General features: G+C 42.5%; 1 protein-coding gene across 3 annotated transcripts in view; it reads left to right on the forward strand.

Annotated features, from left to right (window-relative positions):
* The window catches only part of Rnf130 (ring finger protein 130), a 108,611-nt gene that overhangs the window by 57,889 nt on the left and 30,908 nt on the right, over positions 1–19,814 (forward strand). For all 3 annotated transcript variants that reach the window (XM_076578255.1, XM_076578257.1, XM_076578256.1), the window contains exons 4-6: positions 8,694–8,765; positions 10,320–10,402; positions 19,674–19,770. In XM_076578255.1, the coding sequence (XP_076434370.1) occupies positions 8,694–8,765; positions 10,320–10,402; positions 19,674–19,770 (252 nt within the window). The remainder of the gene's footprint in view (positions 1–8,693; positions 8,766–10,319; positions 10,403–19,673; positions 19,771–19,814) is intronic.

Below are 19,814 nucleotides of genomic sequence, written 5' to 3' on the forward strand. Positions count from 1 at the left end.
TTCTATGATCAAAAAAGAGATTTTATCATTTTAAGATGGTAGAGTGAAATTTTTTTTATGTTTCTTCAGGAATTAACAATTTCTGAAGAATTGGGAAAGGATATAATTTGAGCAGAGTAGTTAGTATTTTGTCATTTGTTTTAGATATTGCAAATACTCAGATACCTTCTTTTTCATGTCTCACTCTAATGATCAGTGTATGTAAACAACTAATAATACTTTCCATAGAGAGACTTTGTACCTTCTAAATGCTATACACGAGCTGAAGTTTTTTTGTTTTGTTTTGTTTTTTTTTTTTTTTTTAAATTATTTATTTTTATTTTATATGCATTGGTGTCTTGCCTGGAGGTATGTCTCTATGAGGGTGTCAGATTCCCTGGAACTGGAGTTACAGACAGTTGTGAACTGCCATGTGGGTGCTAGGAATTGAACCCAGGTCCTCTGGAACAGCAGCCAATGCTCTTAACCACTGAGCCATCTCTCCAGCCCCCTTGTTTTGTTTTGTTTTGTTTTGTTTTTTGCTTTTAAGATCAGGGTGTTTTGAAGACATTCATTGTAAATCCTTATGATTTAACAAAGAGCCTGCCTGATGTGTCACACTGAGTTGGTGCAAATAGAGAGTGAGCTTCTGTTCTTCTGAGAAGGCAGACAGGTGTCACCCAAGCGCTGTGTGTAGAGTTCCTGTTTGGAGGCAGTGATGTTGCTCTTGGTGAGTCAGACACTTCACAGAGGACGTAGTGATGTTTGAGCTGAATTTCATTTCAGAGAATGAGAAAGACTCCATCAGAAAGGCTGGAGGGAAATTTCAGGAGTGGATCATTTTCCACAGAGAAAAGGAGAGCTGAGTAGCGGAACATTGAGAATGGAGGAAAGAAAAAGGAGACCTGTGAGCCAGTGTTAGATGGGTAAATTGACTACAGTGGAGTTGAATCACGGGTTGAGGAGTTTGGGGTTTTATTCTCTAAGAAGTAAGGGATCAACCAAAGTTTTCTAAAGGTACAATAATGCTAAATATTTTCCCAGCCAAGGATGGTAGAAACTGACTGTATTCTGGAGACAGAATCAGGAAGATCAGGAGTTCAAGGCCAACCTGATCTACATAAGCCCCTCTTTAAAAGTAAATAAAAAGAAAAAAAGGAAACTTTCTCATGACAGGAGAGACTTAAAGGAGAAAATGAAGAGCGAAGGCAGAAGATTAGTAAAGCAGATGTGTAGAGGTCAGGGAACAATCAGGGCAAGGGAAACAGTTCCTGAAAAAAACAGACTCTGGAGACAAAAAGAAAAAAAGTGGTAGTGATGAAAAAGTAAATGAAAGATACAGACAGGATGGTCTGAATCCAGAGGAAATGAGATTCATAGCCCCTGGATTTCACCAGTGGTTCAAAGAGAAGGCCCTACTGTGTGCTGATAGAGACCTAATTCTGTATCTGTGGGAAAGCTCTGATGACTGGAAGCCCCGATACCTCATCAGAGTGACCTGTCCTCAAAACAGTGGTCCTGGATGAATTCTTGTCAGGTTAACGGTAGTGTGAGTTGTTTTAGGCTGGCCAGTGGGTAGTCACTTGCCACCAAACCTGACAGCCTGAGTTCAGTCCCCTCAACCCCCATGGTAGAGCAGAGGACTGATCTCCACACGTGTGCCATGATGAGTGAGCACATGCACATGTATACACACACACATATCACACAGTAAATAAATAAATGTTTTAATAAGTTAAGCAGTATGAATTGTTTGAAGTTGTCCTACCACTTTAAACCATGTTTGATACTTTGCATGCAAGTACGGAAGTGGCTCAGCAGTTAGAGTTTTTGCTGTATAAGCAAGAAGACTGGAGCTTGCATCCCAGCACCCACATGAAAGCCAGGGGTGAGCTCCTGCACCCCGGTAACCCAAACATGGATCAGAGACAGGCAGATCCCAAGTGCACAGTGGCCAGCAAGCCTAGCCAGAATGGTGAGGCCCAGGTTCAGTGAGAGGCCCTGTGGTGGTATTGTGTTCCCCAAAATATTGTGTATCCTAATAAACTTATCTGGGGTCAGAGAACAGAAAAGCCACAATATTAAACATAGAGGATAGGCAGTGGTAGCACACGCCTTTAATCCCAGCATTCCAGAGGCAGAAATCCATGTGTTCAAGGATACAGCCAAGCATGGTGACTCACGCCTTTAATCCCAGGCAGTGGTGGTAGAAAGCAGAAAGATATATAAGGCATGAGGACCAGAAACTAGAAGCTTTTAGCTAGTTAAGCTTCAGGCTTTCGAGCAGCAGTTCAGCTGAGAGCCATTGGGATGAGGACACAGAAGCTTCCAGTCTGAGAAAATAGGACCAGCTGAGAAGTTAGCCAGGTGAGGTTAGCTGTGGCTCGTTCTGTCTCTCTGATCTTCCAGTGTTCACTCCAATAACTGGCCCCGGGTTTGATCTTATTAATAAGAACTGTTAAGATTCATGCTACAAGGCCTTGTCTCAAGGTGGACAGCAAGAGGAAAGATGCACAATGTCATCCTCTGACCTCCACACATACATACATGACAAGCACATCTGTACATACGTATATGCCACACACAAATTACATAAATGAGAAGTAAAATGAATGGAGAGCACCTTAAAATGAACTGTATATAATCTTGAGAATGTTAAATACTCAACCTCCTTCATAGGTTAGATATATGATAAGACCATATTGAAATAGCATTTCTTATTGTTCCATTTGCCAAAGAAATCTAAAATTTGATGACATGCTTTCTTGGCAAGGTTGTAGAGAAAACAGATACTCTTATAGGTTTATAATAGTTCTTAGGAGGCAATTTATGACACCTAGCACAATTATATAAGCGATTATCCTTTGTCTTAACCTCACATCAGACTAGTAGTCTAGCCTGATGATAAATTTACAGATAAAAATAGTAGCAGTATCAGGTGTTGGTGGCTCACCCCTTTAATCCCAGCACTTGGGAGGCAAAGGCTGGTGGATCTCATGAGTTTGAGGCTAGCCTGGTCTATGGAGCAAGTTCCAGGATAGGACTACACAAGGAAACCCTGTCTTGAAGAACAAACAATAACAACAACAGATAGTAGCTGTGCTAGTCTGTTCATTTTAGTGTTGTTTATGAGAGCAAGACTTGAAATAATCAAATGTCCACCAGTAGATATCTGGTTGCTAAAGTAGTGCTCTACACAGCCAGCTTGAGTGCTTGGAGTCATCTATAGCTGTAAATGTGAAGAGAGTGCTGACAGTCTCTGTGTGCTTCTGTGAAGCCATCTCTAGGATGTATTATTCAGGGAAAAGCAAGATATGCACTTGTAAGTAGAGGAAGGCTATGAAATTGCATTCATATATATGGCTATATAAAGCATATGTATCTATATGTATGTATACTTAACACATATATGTTTATTGAAACAATGTAAGGATGAAACAGCAATTATTATTTGGGGAGGAAAGGAAATGGGATGAAAGAAACTGGAAGTTAAACTTCCTGTACTTCATGTCATGGTTTTGAGTTTAGAATCACGTGTTTTACATGTTTTAATTGCTAGAATAAATGGGAGGTGGTGTGATGGCATATATTTGTAGTCCAGCTACTCAGGAGGCTGAGGCAGGAGGATTGCTTTGTGTCTGGAGGTTTGAGGCCAGGTCCGCCTGGAAGTAAGAATTTTTACAAGGTAAACAAGTAACTGTTTGAGACGATGGCACAAGTGCAGTGACAGGTCACCGTCAGAGAATCTGTGTTAATGTGGTGTTTTTATTCAGATCCCAGTCACCTGCTCATTCCTCCGGATCCACTCACCAACTTCCAGCTTCCTGTCCTCTTTAAAGAACCCTGTATCCAGTCTGTGCTGGATGTGGAGCCATCCAGAGACCACATCCTTATGAAATCTGACTCTCCCTCCCCCAGAAGCCATCAGCTTGTCAGTACCTCCTTAGCTAGGAATGGGCCTCGTGAACCCTTCCCCTCCCCAGGCTTGTAGGCGGATTTTTCGTGAGACCATTGACACTCCAACAATGACATGGAGATTTACTATTAATTATGAAAGCTCGGCTGATAGCTTAGGTTTATTTCTAACTAGTTCTTATAACTTAAATTAACCCATTTCTATTCATTTACTTCCTGCCTGTGGCTTTATTACCTCATCTCTGTATTGTCCGTCCTGTTGGCTCAGTGTCTCCTGGCGTCTCTGTCTTTCTTCCCAGCATCCACTGTGCCTGGAAATCCTGTCTAGCTATTGGCCATTCAGCTTTTTATTAAACTAATCAGAGTGACACATCTTCACAGTGTACAAAAAGATGATCCCACAACACATGCTAGAATATTGACTGGCTTGATCTTGTACCAACAACCAGAGCTCCTGTGAACTCACGAGTGTTAGTCCTGTCGTGTCAAGGAGACACTATTTCATTTCAAGGAACTTTTTTGCAGATTGATCGATTTTTATTTTATGTATGGCAGTGTTTGTATATATGCCTGTATGTATGTATATGCACCACATGTGTGCTTAGTGCCCTCAGAAGTCTGAAGAAGGCAAGGGCATTGGATACCCTGGAACCAGGGTTACTGATGACTATGAACTTGTATGTCAGTGCTGGGAACTAAACAGGCCTTCTGTAAGAGCAACAAGGACTCTTAACTGCTGAGCCATCTCCAGCTCCAGAGGAACTTTTTGTAGTAGTACATTTCTTTTGGAGTATAACAAAAGTAAAATTGATAATTCTAGATTATATCAAAAGCAAGGATACAGCCAACAGATTAGAAAGGCATCCATGAAATGTCATGGAATTTTAACTTGTAGATTTTATAAAGGATTAAAACATAGACTATATAAAGATCTCCTCCTACATTTCATTAACAAAAAAAATGATTTAAAAACAGGCAAAAGACACAAATACAAACTTCTCCAAAGTGAATATGAAATGGCCAGTAGGCAGATTTAAAAAATGCTCAGCCATCTAATTAGGAAGATACAAATGAAAGCCATGTTGCTCTTCATATCAGGATGCTTAAAGAGAGAGAGAGAGAGAAAGAGAGAGAGTTATAAAAACAGAAAATAACAGCTACTGGCATGGATACAAGGAATGTAACTGTAGTACATTGCCAATAGATAAATTGATGTGTCTACTATGGAAACACAATGTGACAATTTCTAAAAGTGGTAGACATTAGCAGGAACTTCGATATATTTGTAGCATCATAATCCACATTAGTTAAAAAGTAGAGGCAGTTCCAGAGTTTATCTACACATGAATGGTTGAATAAAATGTGATATGAACTGGGCATAATGGCACATGCCTATAAATCCAGCACTTGCTAAGCTTAGGCAGCGATTGTCAAATGTGATACCAGAATAGGGGGTACATAGCAAGAGCCTTTGTCAAGAAAATGTATATATACATACAGTAGGATGTCACTCAGCATCAGAAAGGAAGGGAATTCTGAGGCGTGCTACCATAGCAGTGAACCTTGGAAAATACACTGGTCACAAATGCCTTTTCTATAAGCTACCTAGAATACTAGAAATCATAATAGTAATTACCAAGAGCTGTATGAGTGAGTTTGGATGTACTGCCACAAATATACTTAATTTACTGAGCCACATACTTTAAAAGTAGTTAAGATTGTAAATTTCATGCTACATACATGTTAACCACAATTTTTAATTTTTTTTTTTTTTTTGGTTTTTCGAGACAGGGTTTCTCTGTGTAGCTTTGCGCCTTTCCTGGAGCTCACTTGGTAGCCCAGGCTGGCCTCGAACTCACAGAGATCCGCCTGGCTCTGCCTCCCGAGTGCTGGGATTAAAGGCGTGCGCCACCACCGCCCGGCAATTTTTAATTTTTAAAAAATCTGAAATGCGGTGGTGGTGCACACTTTTAATCCCAGCACTTGGGAGACAGAGGCAGGCGGATCTCTGTGAGTTCGAGGCCAGCCTGGTCTACAGAGTGAGTTTCAGGACAGAGCTAGAGCCATTACACAGAGAAACACTGTCTTGAAAAACCAAATATATATGTGTGTATGTATATGTATGTATATTATTATATATAATAATATAGTATATATAATATATATGCATAAGACTAAGGAGATATTTCAGGAGCATGGCGCATGTATAATAAGTGTTAATGCACATAGGTAAAAAGACTGGAACAAGCCATACCTTTGTAACACAAATTAAAACAAATTTCTAAGTGGTTACATTAATGCCAGTAAATTTCAGAGCACAGCTGTCACTGGGGATTGAAGTTGGTTTTTTGTTTGTTTGTTTGTTTGGGTTTTGTTTGTTTGTTGTTGTTGTTGTTGTTTGTGTAACAGCCCTAGCTGTCATGGAACTAGCTCTGTAGACCAAGCTGGCTTCGAACTCACAGAGATCCACCTGTCTCTGTCTTCCAAGTGCTGGGATTAAAGGCCTATACCACCACCACCACCACCACCACCACCACCACCACCCAGCTTGAAGTTATTCTTTTTTGTTTTGTTTCTGTTTTTCGAGACAGGGTTTTTCTGTGTAGCTTTGGAGCCTGTCCTGGAACTTGATCTGTAGATCAGGCTGGCCTTGAATTTACAGAGATCCATCTGCCTCTGCCTCCCGAGTGCTGAGATTAAAGGCGTGCGCCGCCGCCGCTGCCGCTGCCGCCACCACCGCCTGACTTGAAGTTTTTTTTTTTTTTTTTTTTTTTCCTGTGGAGCTGAGGACCGAACCTAGGGCCTTGTGCTTGCTACGCAAGTGCTCTACCGCTGAGCTAAATCCCCAACCCCGAAATTATTCTTAATAAAGCAGTCACTTAAACAAGAAGACATCAGTCTTGAATGCTTAGTAACAAAGCTTTAAAAACAGGAGGTGAGAACTGCTGGCCTGCCTTCTCAGTCACTGAAGGATAGACAGCCAGAAAGCAGCTAGTGTAGAAAAGACTTACATGGCCAGCTGATTTAGCCTGGTTAACATTTGTAGAGAACTCCATTCAACAAAACAGACTATACATTCTATTGAAGTACATACTAAGCATAGAACAACGGAGGCAAGTTTACACAAAATATAATTTGTCCACTGACCACTTGAAATTAAATAAATCAATAGCAGAAAAATCTCAGGAACCCCCAAATATGTAAAAATTAACCCATGGTCTTAGGAAAATCAAAAGAGAAAATGTAAATCATTTGAACTGAATGAAACGCAAAACAGTCCATCAAAATTAGAATGATACCTCTAACACAGTGCATGAAAATAAACTGAGCTCTAGCCACAGGGTTTTAACATGTTTTTAAATGACTATCACATGTACCCCTTAAATGTATGTACTTTAAGTCCATTATATCACTATAAGGCTGGTTGTTTGTTTGTTTTCAAGTATTGTAGATGGGACTCAGGCTGAAAGAGACTTGAGAAACATAACAACTAAATAATATTTAGACTTTACATGTTGATTCATACAAGCCAGCTACCAAAAGACATTCAGGGGCCTCCAGATGATGGTTCAGCAATTAAGAGCATTTACTAAGTAGAACAGTACCATCAATCAAAAGCCCCTGTCAGAGATGGCAAATGAAGACTGGATGAAGTGACAAGTCAGAAGCCTTACAATACAGGGGGATTGCTAGATGAGATTACAAGCAAAATATTGATAGTTAAAGCTGGGTGATAGATACACAGGTGTTCAATAACTTATTTTGTTTTGGTTTTTAATTTTCCCATAATGCTCTCCTGTTTTTATTTCCTTTTAAAGGCCTTACAGCCTTACAGTGTGAGGCGGTCTCCCTTGGTTTTTCCCCTCCCCATTCCTTCGGCTTTTTTATCTGCCACTGCTCAGTTTAAAATCGAATTGTATTTAGAGTGCTGTCTAAGACAATCTCAGTTTCTGTCTATATCCCGTTGTGAACTCAGACTCACAAAGCATTCTGAGTCTTCTGTCCAGAATCCCATGCTGTCCCTGGCTCCTTACTAGGCCCTCCTTGCTTAGTTTCCCAAGTCTTAGCTCTGGCTTCACTCCTCAAAGCCTTCCCTGGCATTCTTCCCTATTCCATCCCCCATCACCACATGCAATGTAGTTTTTGGTCATTTCCTAAATTCAGGTGGCTCCTTAAGGCTGCAGGTTCACCATCAGGTCATCTTTGGGTTGTTGGTTTCCAGCACTGCTGTTTGTGACTGGCAATGTTGGATAAGTACAATTTTAGAAATTACCTGAGTTAAACTTAGACAAGCAAACCCCTGAGATCACAGAGAATCGTGTGAGCTGAACCCGGAGTAGACTTGTTGCTATGTCTGTTCTCAGTGCTGTAATGAGAACTTAGTGGACACTTCGAGGTTCTTTTTGCTAAGTTCATATCCCTAACAGTGCTTATTCATAGAGCACACTGGGAAAGCTCTCGGGGCAAGAGTGGGACTCTAGAGGACATAGCAGCACTGATAGCATGGCATCACACAGTACACAGAAACAGAAGTGACTGGGACACATAGTTTTCTCACCAAACACACTTTGGATTGAACTAGAATGAAGAATCTGTGGTATAACTGCCAGGTTTTCCACTTGTATTACTTTTCCAGAATCCACTTACATAATATGACAGAAGTGGTCTAGGATTATAGAGACATGATATCTTTAATTATTTAAAATATAGATCATGTGCTGACTTCAGCATCACATACTAAAATGAGGACCATTTTTCAGAAATCTTCCATTTAATGTCTTTATTTTTTGTTTTCTTAGCGTCGTCTTGGAGATGCAGCCAAGAAAGCCATCAGTAAATTGACAACTAGAACGGTGAAAAAAGGCGATAAGGTACAGTAATGAATTACTTTCCTCTTTGAAGGCTGCTTGCTCATGCTTTGTCTGTCTGGAAATCCTGCAGCTAGTCTCCAGCTTTCCTGCACGTCGGGTGCTCTCAGCATCAGTAGCATCAATGACTCCTCACAGTTAACATGACTGTTCCTTTCTAGTTTTCTACGGTTAAAGCCGAGCACACGTCTTCCAGGAGTTCTAATGAGACAATTTGCACATAAAATAGCCAAGAGAAGTACATTTTCTTCTATTTCTTAGGACTGCCACGTCTGTTTGGGGTTTTGTTTCTTCTCAGTTAGGACCTACCTGAAGACCTTCCTTTCTAGTTTGTCAGCATTGGGCCCAAAGGGGGCCAAGTCAAAGAGACAACAACAAATGGCAGAGTTGAAACCTTTCATCAAAATCCCTACGTAGAGCTCAAGTGCCAGTAGCATCTTTTTGTAGCCAGTTTCTACATCAGTATATTCAAACTTAACCAGAATTTTAAAAATAAAGAAAAGAAATCTCAAAAGGTAAAAACCAAGACTATCTGGCACCCCACACCTAGTGCTAATATTTTAGCAGAGAGCTCTGGAAGGAGGATTTTATGTGCTCTCTATTTTCTGTGTTTTGCCACATTTTTTTCTTTCACCATTTTTATTCCTCTGCCTGTGAATACTGGGGTGAGTTGTCCTCAGCACAGCTGCAAAAGTAGAGACATTCTCACTGGGTGTCACTGCGCACACACTGAGGAAAGAAAGGGCACGTGCAGGAAATAGAGGCTACATCAAGACAGCTACACTCAACCCTAAACCAGTTCCTGGAACAAATGCTTTCTTGGCTTGGCCAGCTGCTATTAATTAGAAAATCCTTGGATTTCATATAATCTACCTATGGTCCTCTACCCCTCCCCAGTACTAAATAATCTTTCCTTAAATGATGAAAGCTAGCACACTTTTTATAACCCCTGCACCTGCCAACCTAAGCCAACCTAATGGCTTAGGCTATTGGCATACTTTGCTTTAGACAACTCTAGGGAACCCTCCTCAGCTCAGAGGATGAAGGAAGTCAATTAACCTGAAGACCAAACAACTGGTTGGTCTTTCTGATTCTTCATAAATACTCAATATTGAGTTAACCCAGTAACTGCCCTGAGTCTGTGAGTTAGGACTAGAAGAGAGGAGTCTACTTATCACTCCCCATTATTTGTAGCTGTGTTTTAGGAACTGATTGGCTGCATGAGCCTCTTGCTGAGGCTCTCAGTATTTTAGATTTTAACAGTGAAGCCTATTGAGACTAGGTGGTAATAAAGGAATTGGGGTAGACACATGATAATCCAAGGTGATCTGCTGTGAATTGTTGAAAACATAGAGCTCTGACTTATTCTAAGATATCATAAATAGAATTAGTATGGATTGTATGATTGTCTCGTGTAATTTGGGTCAACATACTTAAGCAAATGAAAAGTTACTGTTTTTCATTCCTTTCCCTCTGTGGCCATCTGCTTGCCGTAATTGTCTTAGCTGAGTTGTAGCTCTTGTGTGCAAACGCTCAGCTCTGTGCTTCTTGTTTCAGGAGACAGACCCAGACTTCGATCACTGTGCAGTCTGCATAGAGAGCTATAAGCAGAATGATGTTGTTCGGGTTCTCCCCTGCAAGTACGTCAGAGTTCTTTGTTTGAAAGGAGTGGTATTAATGTCTTGTGTGTCTCCCTTCCAGAGTGAGTATCTGCTTGCTCCTGTAAGCCACCTGACCAGTAGCTCTCCTGACAGGCTGAGGCCCAAATACTGGCAGTGGGAGGCATGGTTGACTCTGGCCAGTGTCTCTCCCAAGAATCGTTTGCATATGTGTATAAGAAACACGTGACAGGTGCCCGCCTTTAATCCCAGCACTTGGGAGGCAGAAGCAGGTGGATCTCTCAGTTTGAAGCCAGCCTGGTCTACAAAGCAAGTTCCAGGACAGCCAGGGATATAGAGAGAAACCCTATTTAGAAAGAAAAAGAAACAAACAGGCTGGAGAGATGGCTCAGTGGTTAAGAGCACTAGCTGCTCTTGCAGAGGTCCTGAGTTCAATTCCCAGCAACCACATGATGGCTCACAACCATCTATAGTGAGATCTGGTGCCCTCTTCTGGCATGCAGGCATGCATGCAGGCAGAATACTGTATACATAATAAATAAACCTTAAGAAAAGAAACAAACAAACAAACAGATGACAACACCTAAATCATAACCTAAGAATTTATATTCAGTGACCCTCCTGGGCTAAGCTGTTAGCTCAGCGGTAGAGCACTTGCCTAGCATGTACCAAGTTGTGTGTTTGATCCCTAGTACAGACAAAAAAGAAAACACAAAACACTTTTTGTTTCATTCCATCTCCAGTTAGAGTTCATTACCAAGCCCTCCTATGAGCCCTCCACCTGATCTACCTGGCTCTGGATTCCACTGTGGTAAGGACCTGAGTTAGGCACAATGGGAGGACTGTTTGCTTTGTAGCTGCTCCGAGACAGTACACTGCTCTGTGCAGGTTACATACTGTTTCTCTGGTCCTCCCAACAATCCAAAGAGGGTGCCTCTCTTATTATACTGGTTTGTCTTCCATTCTGTGGCAGGCAAAGGGTCTGACACAGCTGCTGGAGAAAGGGGTTGGTTTACAGAGTCTTAGAAGTTCTCTGTGCAGATCCAGTGGGCCCTGTGGGTTAGCCTCTGGTGAGCACGGTAGAGGGCAGCATACGTAGTGGGAGTCCGTGCAGAAGCAAGAGGGCAGGCCAGCCCCACGTACTGCTTTTGTAACAGCCTCACAAGCACCACCAGAAGAGTCCCAGAGGAAATACTTCTCACCGCCAGTAGCTTAGGACCTCCACTAGGTCCCATTCCCCAGAAGTTCTGCCCCCACCAATTGTACCCTCCTGATGACCAAAGTTTTCACCACAGTGGACTCTGGGAGGGACACTCAGACTACACCCAAACCGTAGCACCATTGTCCAGTGAAAGATAGTAAAGCCAGCAATGGATTCCAGGTTTGAAAATATGGCAGCTCCAGTAAAGGGGTCTGACTTCACCAGTCATCATTCTTTACATAAGCTCTCTAGCTAGCATCCTCCCTCTCTGTCTCTTTCTCCCTCTCTGTCCTTGCCTCTCTTCTGAGGTATATCTCCGGCATTCTTTTTACTATGAGACAGGATCTCATTAAGTTTCCCAGACTGACTGTGAACTCATTCTGTAGCCCAGACTGACCTTCAACTTGACAATATCATGTTTCAACTCCCCAGGTAGCTGAGATTACAGGCCTGCACTACCAGGCTGGGCTATGCAAATTTCCTTTATAAGCATGTTGATTTCTACTATGGTTCTATGCCAAGCTAGGGAATGTGGAACACCAAGATACCCTGTTCTGTGTATAAAATGCAAAGTCACTTACTAAGAAACCAAAAACCAAAGATTTCTACTTTCTTCTCTTAATCTCATGAAGATACTCACATGACCTTGCCTTGTGAACTTGTGACTGAATAAAATATTTATAGGCAGTTGTGTCTCCATGAAGCTACCAGTCCTATTTTACTTACTCAGAAAGTAACATTTTGTGCCTAGGAAATACACACAAAATAGATTACTCTTTTGTTTTTGTTTTAAATTTTTAATCCTGGATCTCCAGAAGAATGCTATATACAGAAATATATATAGAAATCCAAGATTCTGGAATAAGCATTCCAATTCTAAGTTATGTAAAGGAATATCTTACCCATCTCAGTGTAAGCAACCATTTAGAAAATGAGGTACTGACCATTTTTCTTCATTCCGTTATTTAAAATCTAAATGTGTGAACGAGGCTGGAGGAAATGCATTTATGAAGTGAGTCAGGAAGATTGGTGGAGTACATTAGAAAGCAGAGCCAGCAATGCCTGCTTTGCCCAGGAGGAAGCTAAGAGTTAACTGTCTTGTCTTCCTGTCCCTGCACAGGAACCCCTGGACCCAGCTGGTACCTAAAGTAGAAAGGAAAAAAGTCATTCACTGTTGTTATTAAAATGAAAGTGTCTTCCTCAAGGGAGTCTGATCCTAAAATAGAGGACTCTGAGCTGCTTGCTCTCATTCTTGCCATCCCTAAAGCCTTGGTTTTTCAGGTTCATTCTGAGTGCGCTCTCCCTCCCTTCTTCCCTCCCTCCCTACCTACCTACCTCCCTCTTCTCCCTCCCTCTTTCTCTCCCCCTCCCCCTCCCTCTTTTCCTCCCTCTCCCCAGTTTAAGTCAGAGCTTTCTCAACCCGACTCCCTGTCAGATCAGTGAGGGACTTTATAAAGATCCTAAGTGGATCCCCGCCCACACATCTTTATTTTAGTAAGTCCCTGAGTGATTCTGATACTACAGAGTCACACTCTCCACTGAGGTCCACAGCCTTGTGGGACCTTAACTTTCTGCAGCTGAGACAAGACAGCTGCTGCTTAGCCTTTGTGTTGGTGAGCTGCTTTAAAAGAGTACCAATTTGGTCAAACTTGCAGGATTTCTTGGCACTCTGGTGCAGCACTATCCCCTCCACTGTCTGTCTGTCCGTCCATCCTTAATGCTAGATGTGCTGCACGGGCTGTGTCTGTTCTCCATGGTGCTTTGCAGCCAGCTGCTCTCTCAAATCTCTGAAGACTTCTCTCTAAACTGTAGTGTTTGGTCTGCTCAGAACATGTTGTCCCTCACCTCAACAACAGTGCTGTCCTCAGGTACAGTAAAAATTAACTTGTCCCATTGAGCAACTTTTTTGTGACAACCTTTGGCCTCTACAGGGTTTCTCAGCCTTGGCACTGCTGACATTTCAGTCAGATGAGTCTTTGTTTAAAGGAGAAGGTAAGGGAAGCTGTCCTGAACATCACAGGACATTTAGCATTGTCCTTAGCCTCTGTCCACTACTCCCCAAAAGTACCTGTACCACACAGTCTTGATAACTCAGAATGTCTCCAGATGAGAATCACTGACCTAGAAGAGGTTGACCCAGGAAGTTCTTCTGACCCCAAGTCTTCTCCGAGCTTCAGTGATTTTCTAGTACCTGTGGTAGTTTTCCCTGGTGTCTCTGTTTGGTGTCTTTCCCCCTGGAACACCCTCCTTCCTTTTATCTGTGTGTTCTTTGACCCTGAGCCTTTCCTGGGTTTCTCCATCTCATGGCTCAGCACTTTTGCCCCTCACTGTCTCCACCTGGTCTTTGAACAGACTAGACAGTTCCACCCCTGGCTAGATGCCACGTGCTAACCAGAGCCTTTATCCTACCCTTGTTGGCCCTCCCTGTTTACCACAGCAGTGTCTCTTTAAACACTTCCCTAAACCCGTTGCTCTCACTCTCAGCCAAGTGAACTTGACAGTAATCAACTTCATAGAGAGAACAGTTGTTGGATTTCCCTGAGCTTTCTATCACCAGGCCTCCAGCATGTCTGCCTCTATGCCCTCCTTGGCACCTCCTAGCATGGAGGAGGCAGCTCAGCCCTGGTGTGGTGCTGCTATTTCTGCCTAGGTCTTTGCCTGCCAGCTCTTTCCCTTTCTAGGGGACCTTGATCTATTGACTGTCTGTTCCCTTGGCTTTGTTCTGTCTGTCTTTGCTCCTCAGCATTTAATCATACTCAAGCCTTTGAGACTCCAGTTTGTTTTAAATCTGTCCCTTACCCATACGACCGTGCAGCTAGCTTTTGGTAGGATCTTTATTTGCTGTCTCTCCTCAGTCGGAAGACAGCCAAATGTCTATGTCTGTCCGTCCTTCATTTTTAACAAGCCTATTCTGAACCAAACCTTTTTCTGTAGTGTCAAACCTCTGGTGAATTGCCTTGTCACATGACCTTCTCTTTTTGTCCTCTGTTGCACTGATTTATTGTGGACAGATGGCAGTTGGCATTGCTTTGGGGGGACCTCCTGCTTGTGTCAGTTGATTACAGTTGATCACCTTTTGGATGTTAGCCATCATGGCTCCAAAACTGAGAAACAGCCGCCTTATTTAAAGGTTAGCCACAAAATTTTAGTGGATAAAAATACTGAGCAGGAGAGTGCCGCAGCATGAAGATGCCAGCCGGAGCTAAAACAGGTCAGGAAGCTGGCTGCTGGCTGACTGGGGAGTTGCTGCAGTCACCTCCACCTCAGAGGGAGATCAGCTTAAACAGCATCTGCCAAGCCTGGCTGGGGAAGGAGTTCTTGTCTCTGACCTTTAATAATCCTGGGTCCTTTCATGTCTGCCAGGTCCTTAACAGGGCACCCAAGGGCTGTGAGTTGTGAAAATGACTCACCTCCAGTGTAGATGCCGCCCTCCCCTCAGCCCCGCTGCTTTTGACCTCTCTCTTTCTGGCCCCCGGAGCAGAAGGGAGGAGGCACTGCATTTCAGTGTTGCAGGCTTTGTCTCTTCCGAGGTCTATGCATTTCCCATTGTGTATCTCACAGCATTTCTTACAGAGGTCAAGGACATGGTGGAAGCTCTGATCATTGCTCTGCTGTCCTCTGCGCATCCCAGTCCACCGCTTAGCCCTTCTCTGCTGCTGTGTGTATTTTTATTACAAGATTGAGGAAGAACTGCTTTCCAAGGTCTGGCCCCTGTGGTGCACTCTCTCTGGCTAATGAGAGGGCACTGTGATGGATGTGCTAGTGCCTAAGGCTTGTTTCAAAAGTGTTGCCATTTATTGGGGTGTTGTGTGGAACTTTGCCTGTTTAGCAAAGCTTTCCTCTCTCGACCCTCAGTGCTTCTCAGAATATTCCAGGTATGGTTTTCATGTGCTTCAGTCAGCACTGTGAGGTAATCCAGCCTGTCTTCTCCACTCTCCCACCCATGGTCCTTCAAGGCAGACAGCTGAGAAGCAGGAATAGTGGTGGGCCAAGGATCCAGATGCTTAGTAGCAAAGCTTAGCCCAGAAACAAGAGGAAGGACATGGTGGGTATGGTGAGCAGTAAGCTGAGGAAGTGATCACAGGAAAATGGAGAAAATAGGTTAAAAAAAAAAGGACAGCTGCAAGCCCGAGCATTTGTTCACAAAGGCGGCCGGGGAGGAGAGTGCAGGATTATTGGAGGCTGGTGGATGTTTGATCCGGAGAAGCTGTGGGAGTTAGAGATAGAAAGTCTGGAGTCAGATGCACAGACGCTGAACTGGCAGAGATCGGAAAAGATCGGCTCTGGGTTGTGGAAAGAGACTTGGAGTAGTTGTGTGGGGTGCGGTGATAGCTGAAAAGAACATGTGTTTTTAAAGAGAAGAATTCTTTGAGGTTCTACGTTAACTAAGGAAGAAGATTCTTACTGGTCTCCAGATAACCAGTTAGTCTTTATTGTCTTCTATAGCCACACATTGTCTAATGTAATAGGACAGGTTTTCTTCTAGGTCACCACATCTATAAGAAAATAAGTACTTAAGAATTCCACCATAAGAAAAATCCACTTACGGCTTATTTAAGGTCAAAGAAACAGGCGAGTTGTAAACCCTTAAACTCAGTGCGTGAAGACTTCACAGCATGACAAAAATGGTATGGTCATGTGGACCTGTTATCCCATTATTTGGGATGTGAGGGCAAGATTAGAGATTGAAGATGCTCCTCAAGTTTGAGGTTGATCTGAAATACATGAGACCATGTCACCAGAGGTGGGGGGTGGGGGTGGGGGGGATTAAGTAAGGGAGGTACACCATTTTGTTCTTTTCTGAGTAGCCAGTAATTTAAGTAATAATAATAGGAAAAGCAAAAACAGTGCCCAGGACAGGCCAGAGCCAAATCCTTATCCATTAAAGATAGCTGCTGCTTACTTACACTAGGGTTTCTACCGTCTGTGGTTAAGATTCAGCTACCACATCACCTTCATACCTCTCACTCCTGAACCAAAGCAGCCCTTTTGGAGATAACATGATCTCTTCTGCTCTGACAGCCAGCCAAATCCCATCGTCCATCCGATGGCCAAAACACCTCAACTGTCCCACTCTGTCCTGGCACCAGCTAAGCCCCCCCAGACATCTATCAACTGCTCCCAGATGTATGCAAATTAGATAGTTGTAGTTTAGAGTCTACAGTTTAGATGAGATTTAAAGGGACCTTTGCATGCCCCACAGAGGTTAAGAAGTATTGTTCTGGGCTGGAGAGATAGCCTAATGTATAAAGGCACTTACCACCAAGTCTGATGACCTGAGTTTAATCCCTGGAATTCACGTGGTTGTAGGAAAGAACTGACTCCTTCAAGTTTTCCTGTGACTACCACATTGTGAGCGTATGCATACATGTACCCACAAATAATAATGTTTTTATAAAGAAACAGCAACAACAGCAGCTCGTTCTGTTCTATGTTCCACTGCAGCCCACCTTGGCACAGTTGAGTGATTCTGAACAGTAGCTGCAGATGACCCTCAGTAAGGGTTGAGTCCTCAGAAGCCCCTCATCCTTCTCTGGAGCACTCTCTTATGTCCTTAGTAAGTAGTGAGAGGCAGACATAATACCTTGTATTCTATAAATATCAGCCTCTCTATGGATTGATAGCTTTCCAGCCTATAAAGCCCCTAAAGAGAGGTACTCAGGAATGAGAATACCCTATCTGAAAGTTTCAAACTAGATTGATAAATCAAGACTTCAAGATCTTGATTCTGGTCTCCAAAGAAATGGGTTATAAGGCCCTCAAGTGGAATAGTATATATTATTGGCTGAAATTGTCAACCCAGTAAAAAGTTTTCTAAATTTTTAAAAGTTTTAAAATTTTTAAAAGTTTTAAATTTGTAAAAGTTTTAAAATCAAAACTTCATTTTCAAATAGTAACCAAAATATTAAATTATAATTTTTGTTTGTTTGTTTTTCGAGACAGAGTTTCTCTGTGTGGTTTTGGTTCCTGTCCTGGATCTCACTCTGTAGACCAGGCTGGCCTCGAACTCACAGAGATCCACCTAGCTCTGCCTCCTGAGTGCTGGGATTAAAGGTGTGCACCACCGCCGCCCGGCTTTAAATATGAATTAACAATCAAGGTTTTAACCAATGACAACCAATGTTGGAGAGGATGTGGAGCAAAGGGAACACTCCTCCACTGTTGGTGGGAATGTAAACTTGTACAACCACTATGGAAATCAGTATGGCGGTTTCTCAGAAAATTAGGAATCGAACTACCTCAAGACCCAGCCATCCCACTCTTGGGCATATACCCAAAGAATGCTGATACATACCATAAAGATACATGCTCAGCTATGTTCATAGCAGCACTATTTGTAATAGCCAGAACCTGGAAACAACCTAGATGCCCATCAACGGAAGAATGGATGAAAAAAATGTGGTACATATACACAATGGAGTACTACTCAGCAGAGAAAAACAATGAAAGCATGAAATTTGCAGGCAAATGGATGGAACTAGAAAAAATCATCCTGAGTGAGGTAACCCAAACCCAGAAAGACAGTTATGGTATGTACTCACTCATTGGTGGATTCTAGATATAAAATGAACAATCAGACCACAACCCATAGAACCATAGAGGCTATATATATAGCATGGAGGTCCCTAGGACGACTGTGGCATATAATAAATTTCAGTTTTACTCAATTATTGAAAAAAAATAGCCAAATGAATGGAAACACATGAACTATGAACCAAAGACTGAGGGGCTCCCAGCTGGATCAGGCCCTCTGAATAGGTGAGACAGTTGATTGGCTTGATCAGTTTGGGAGGCATCTAGGCAGTGGGACCAAGTCCTGTGCTCATTCCATGAGTTGGCTGTTTGAAACCAGGAACTTATGCAGGGACACTTGGCTCAGTCTGGGAGGAAGGGACTGGACCTCCCTGGACTGAGTCTACCAAGTCGATCACAGTCCTCGGGGGAGGACTTGTCCTGGAGGAGGTGGGAATGGAGGGTGGGCTGGGGGTAAGGGGAGGGCGTGGGAGGGGGGAGAATAGGGGAACCCATGGCTGATATGTAGAACTGAATGGTATTGTAAAATAAAAAATATATATCACAAAAAAAAAAAAAATCAAGGTTTTAAAGGTATATGATGGCCCAATTTGGTATCTCTTAAATTGTCTTTTATCCCAAACTCAGATTGCAACATTTCTTCTAAAACTGCCCAGATATCTAGTGATGCCCCTTTGCGTCAGCCCAGCACTCCAGGCTCCCCATGGTGGGTTGCAGCTTCATCAAGTTCCTGTGCAAGGGTGCCAGAGTTGGGCATGACCTTTACCTAGCCTCCAAAGTCTTTCTCCAGACTTCCCATGAGAACAAGTTTCTATTCCAAGAATACAGACCCTCCCTGAGTGAAAGTCAGGAGGATGTGACTTTGTGTTCACATGAGTAGGAGAGGATGTCATTGTCCCCCATCCTCAGCCCTTTAACATTTCAGCCGAGAATCACCAACTGATGATCTCATTATCAGATACAGTTCACCTTCCCAAAACAGTTCTAACTTCCCTGTGACTTGTACCAATATTCAACCTAGGTTGAGTTCCATAAAACTAACACTTATCCAGAGAACTCTTCATTTAACTACGACTTAATATCTATGTGAAATTCCATTTTTCTACATGAGCTACTCTTCTAAAATATAGCTTGTTTATAAAGTCTGGTTATCTTTATTCTTAATACATTTTTCTAGATTTCTTGAAGTCTTTTTTGGAATTCAGTGGCATGAAAAGGCAAGTTGGGCACAGTAGTTTACACTTACAGTCCAGCTACTCTCTCATCACTTGTGAGCTTGTGGCCATCCTGGGTAACACAGCAAGCCCCTGTCACTTACGGCACATGTGAGACAAGTCCAAGCATCTGTATTCCTCTCATTCTCATTGCACAGTGCTGTTACCACATGAGATTAGGTTCAGAATTTCTGTAGGTTGTGCTTTTATATGTCCCACTATTTATCTCTTGGGTGTTGAAAATCCCTAAAGCAGAAAAAAATTTAAAATTCTAATTCTTTCCATTTTGACCTAGGAGTTCTTCAGTATATAATTTATGACCTAATTCTCTGTTGTTTTCTAGGCATGTTTTCCACAAATCATGTGTGGATCCCTGGCTTAGTGAACACTGTACCTGTCCTATGTGCAAACTTAATATTTTGAAAGCCCTAGGAATTGTGGTATGTTCCCTGTTTGTACTACTTTTGTGTAATATCCTGTCCAT

This window comes from Peromyscus maniculatus, chromosome 8, assembly GCF_049852395.1.
Source record: "Peromyscus maniculatus bairdii isolate BWxNUB_F1_BW_parent chromosome 8, HU_Pman_BW_mat_3.1, whole genome shotgun sequence".
Lineage (NCBI taxonomy): Eukaryota > Metazoa > Chordata > Mammalia > Rodentia > Cricetidae > Peromyscus > Peromyscus maniculatus.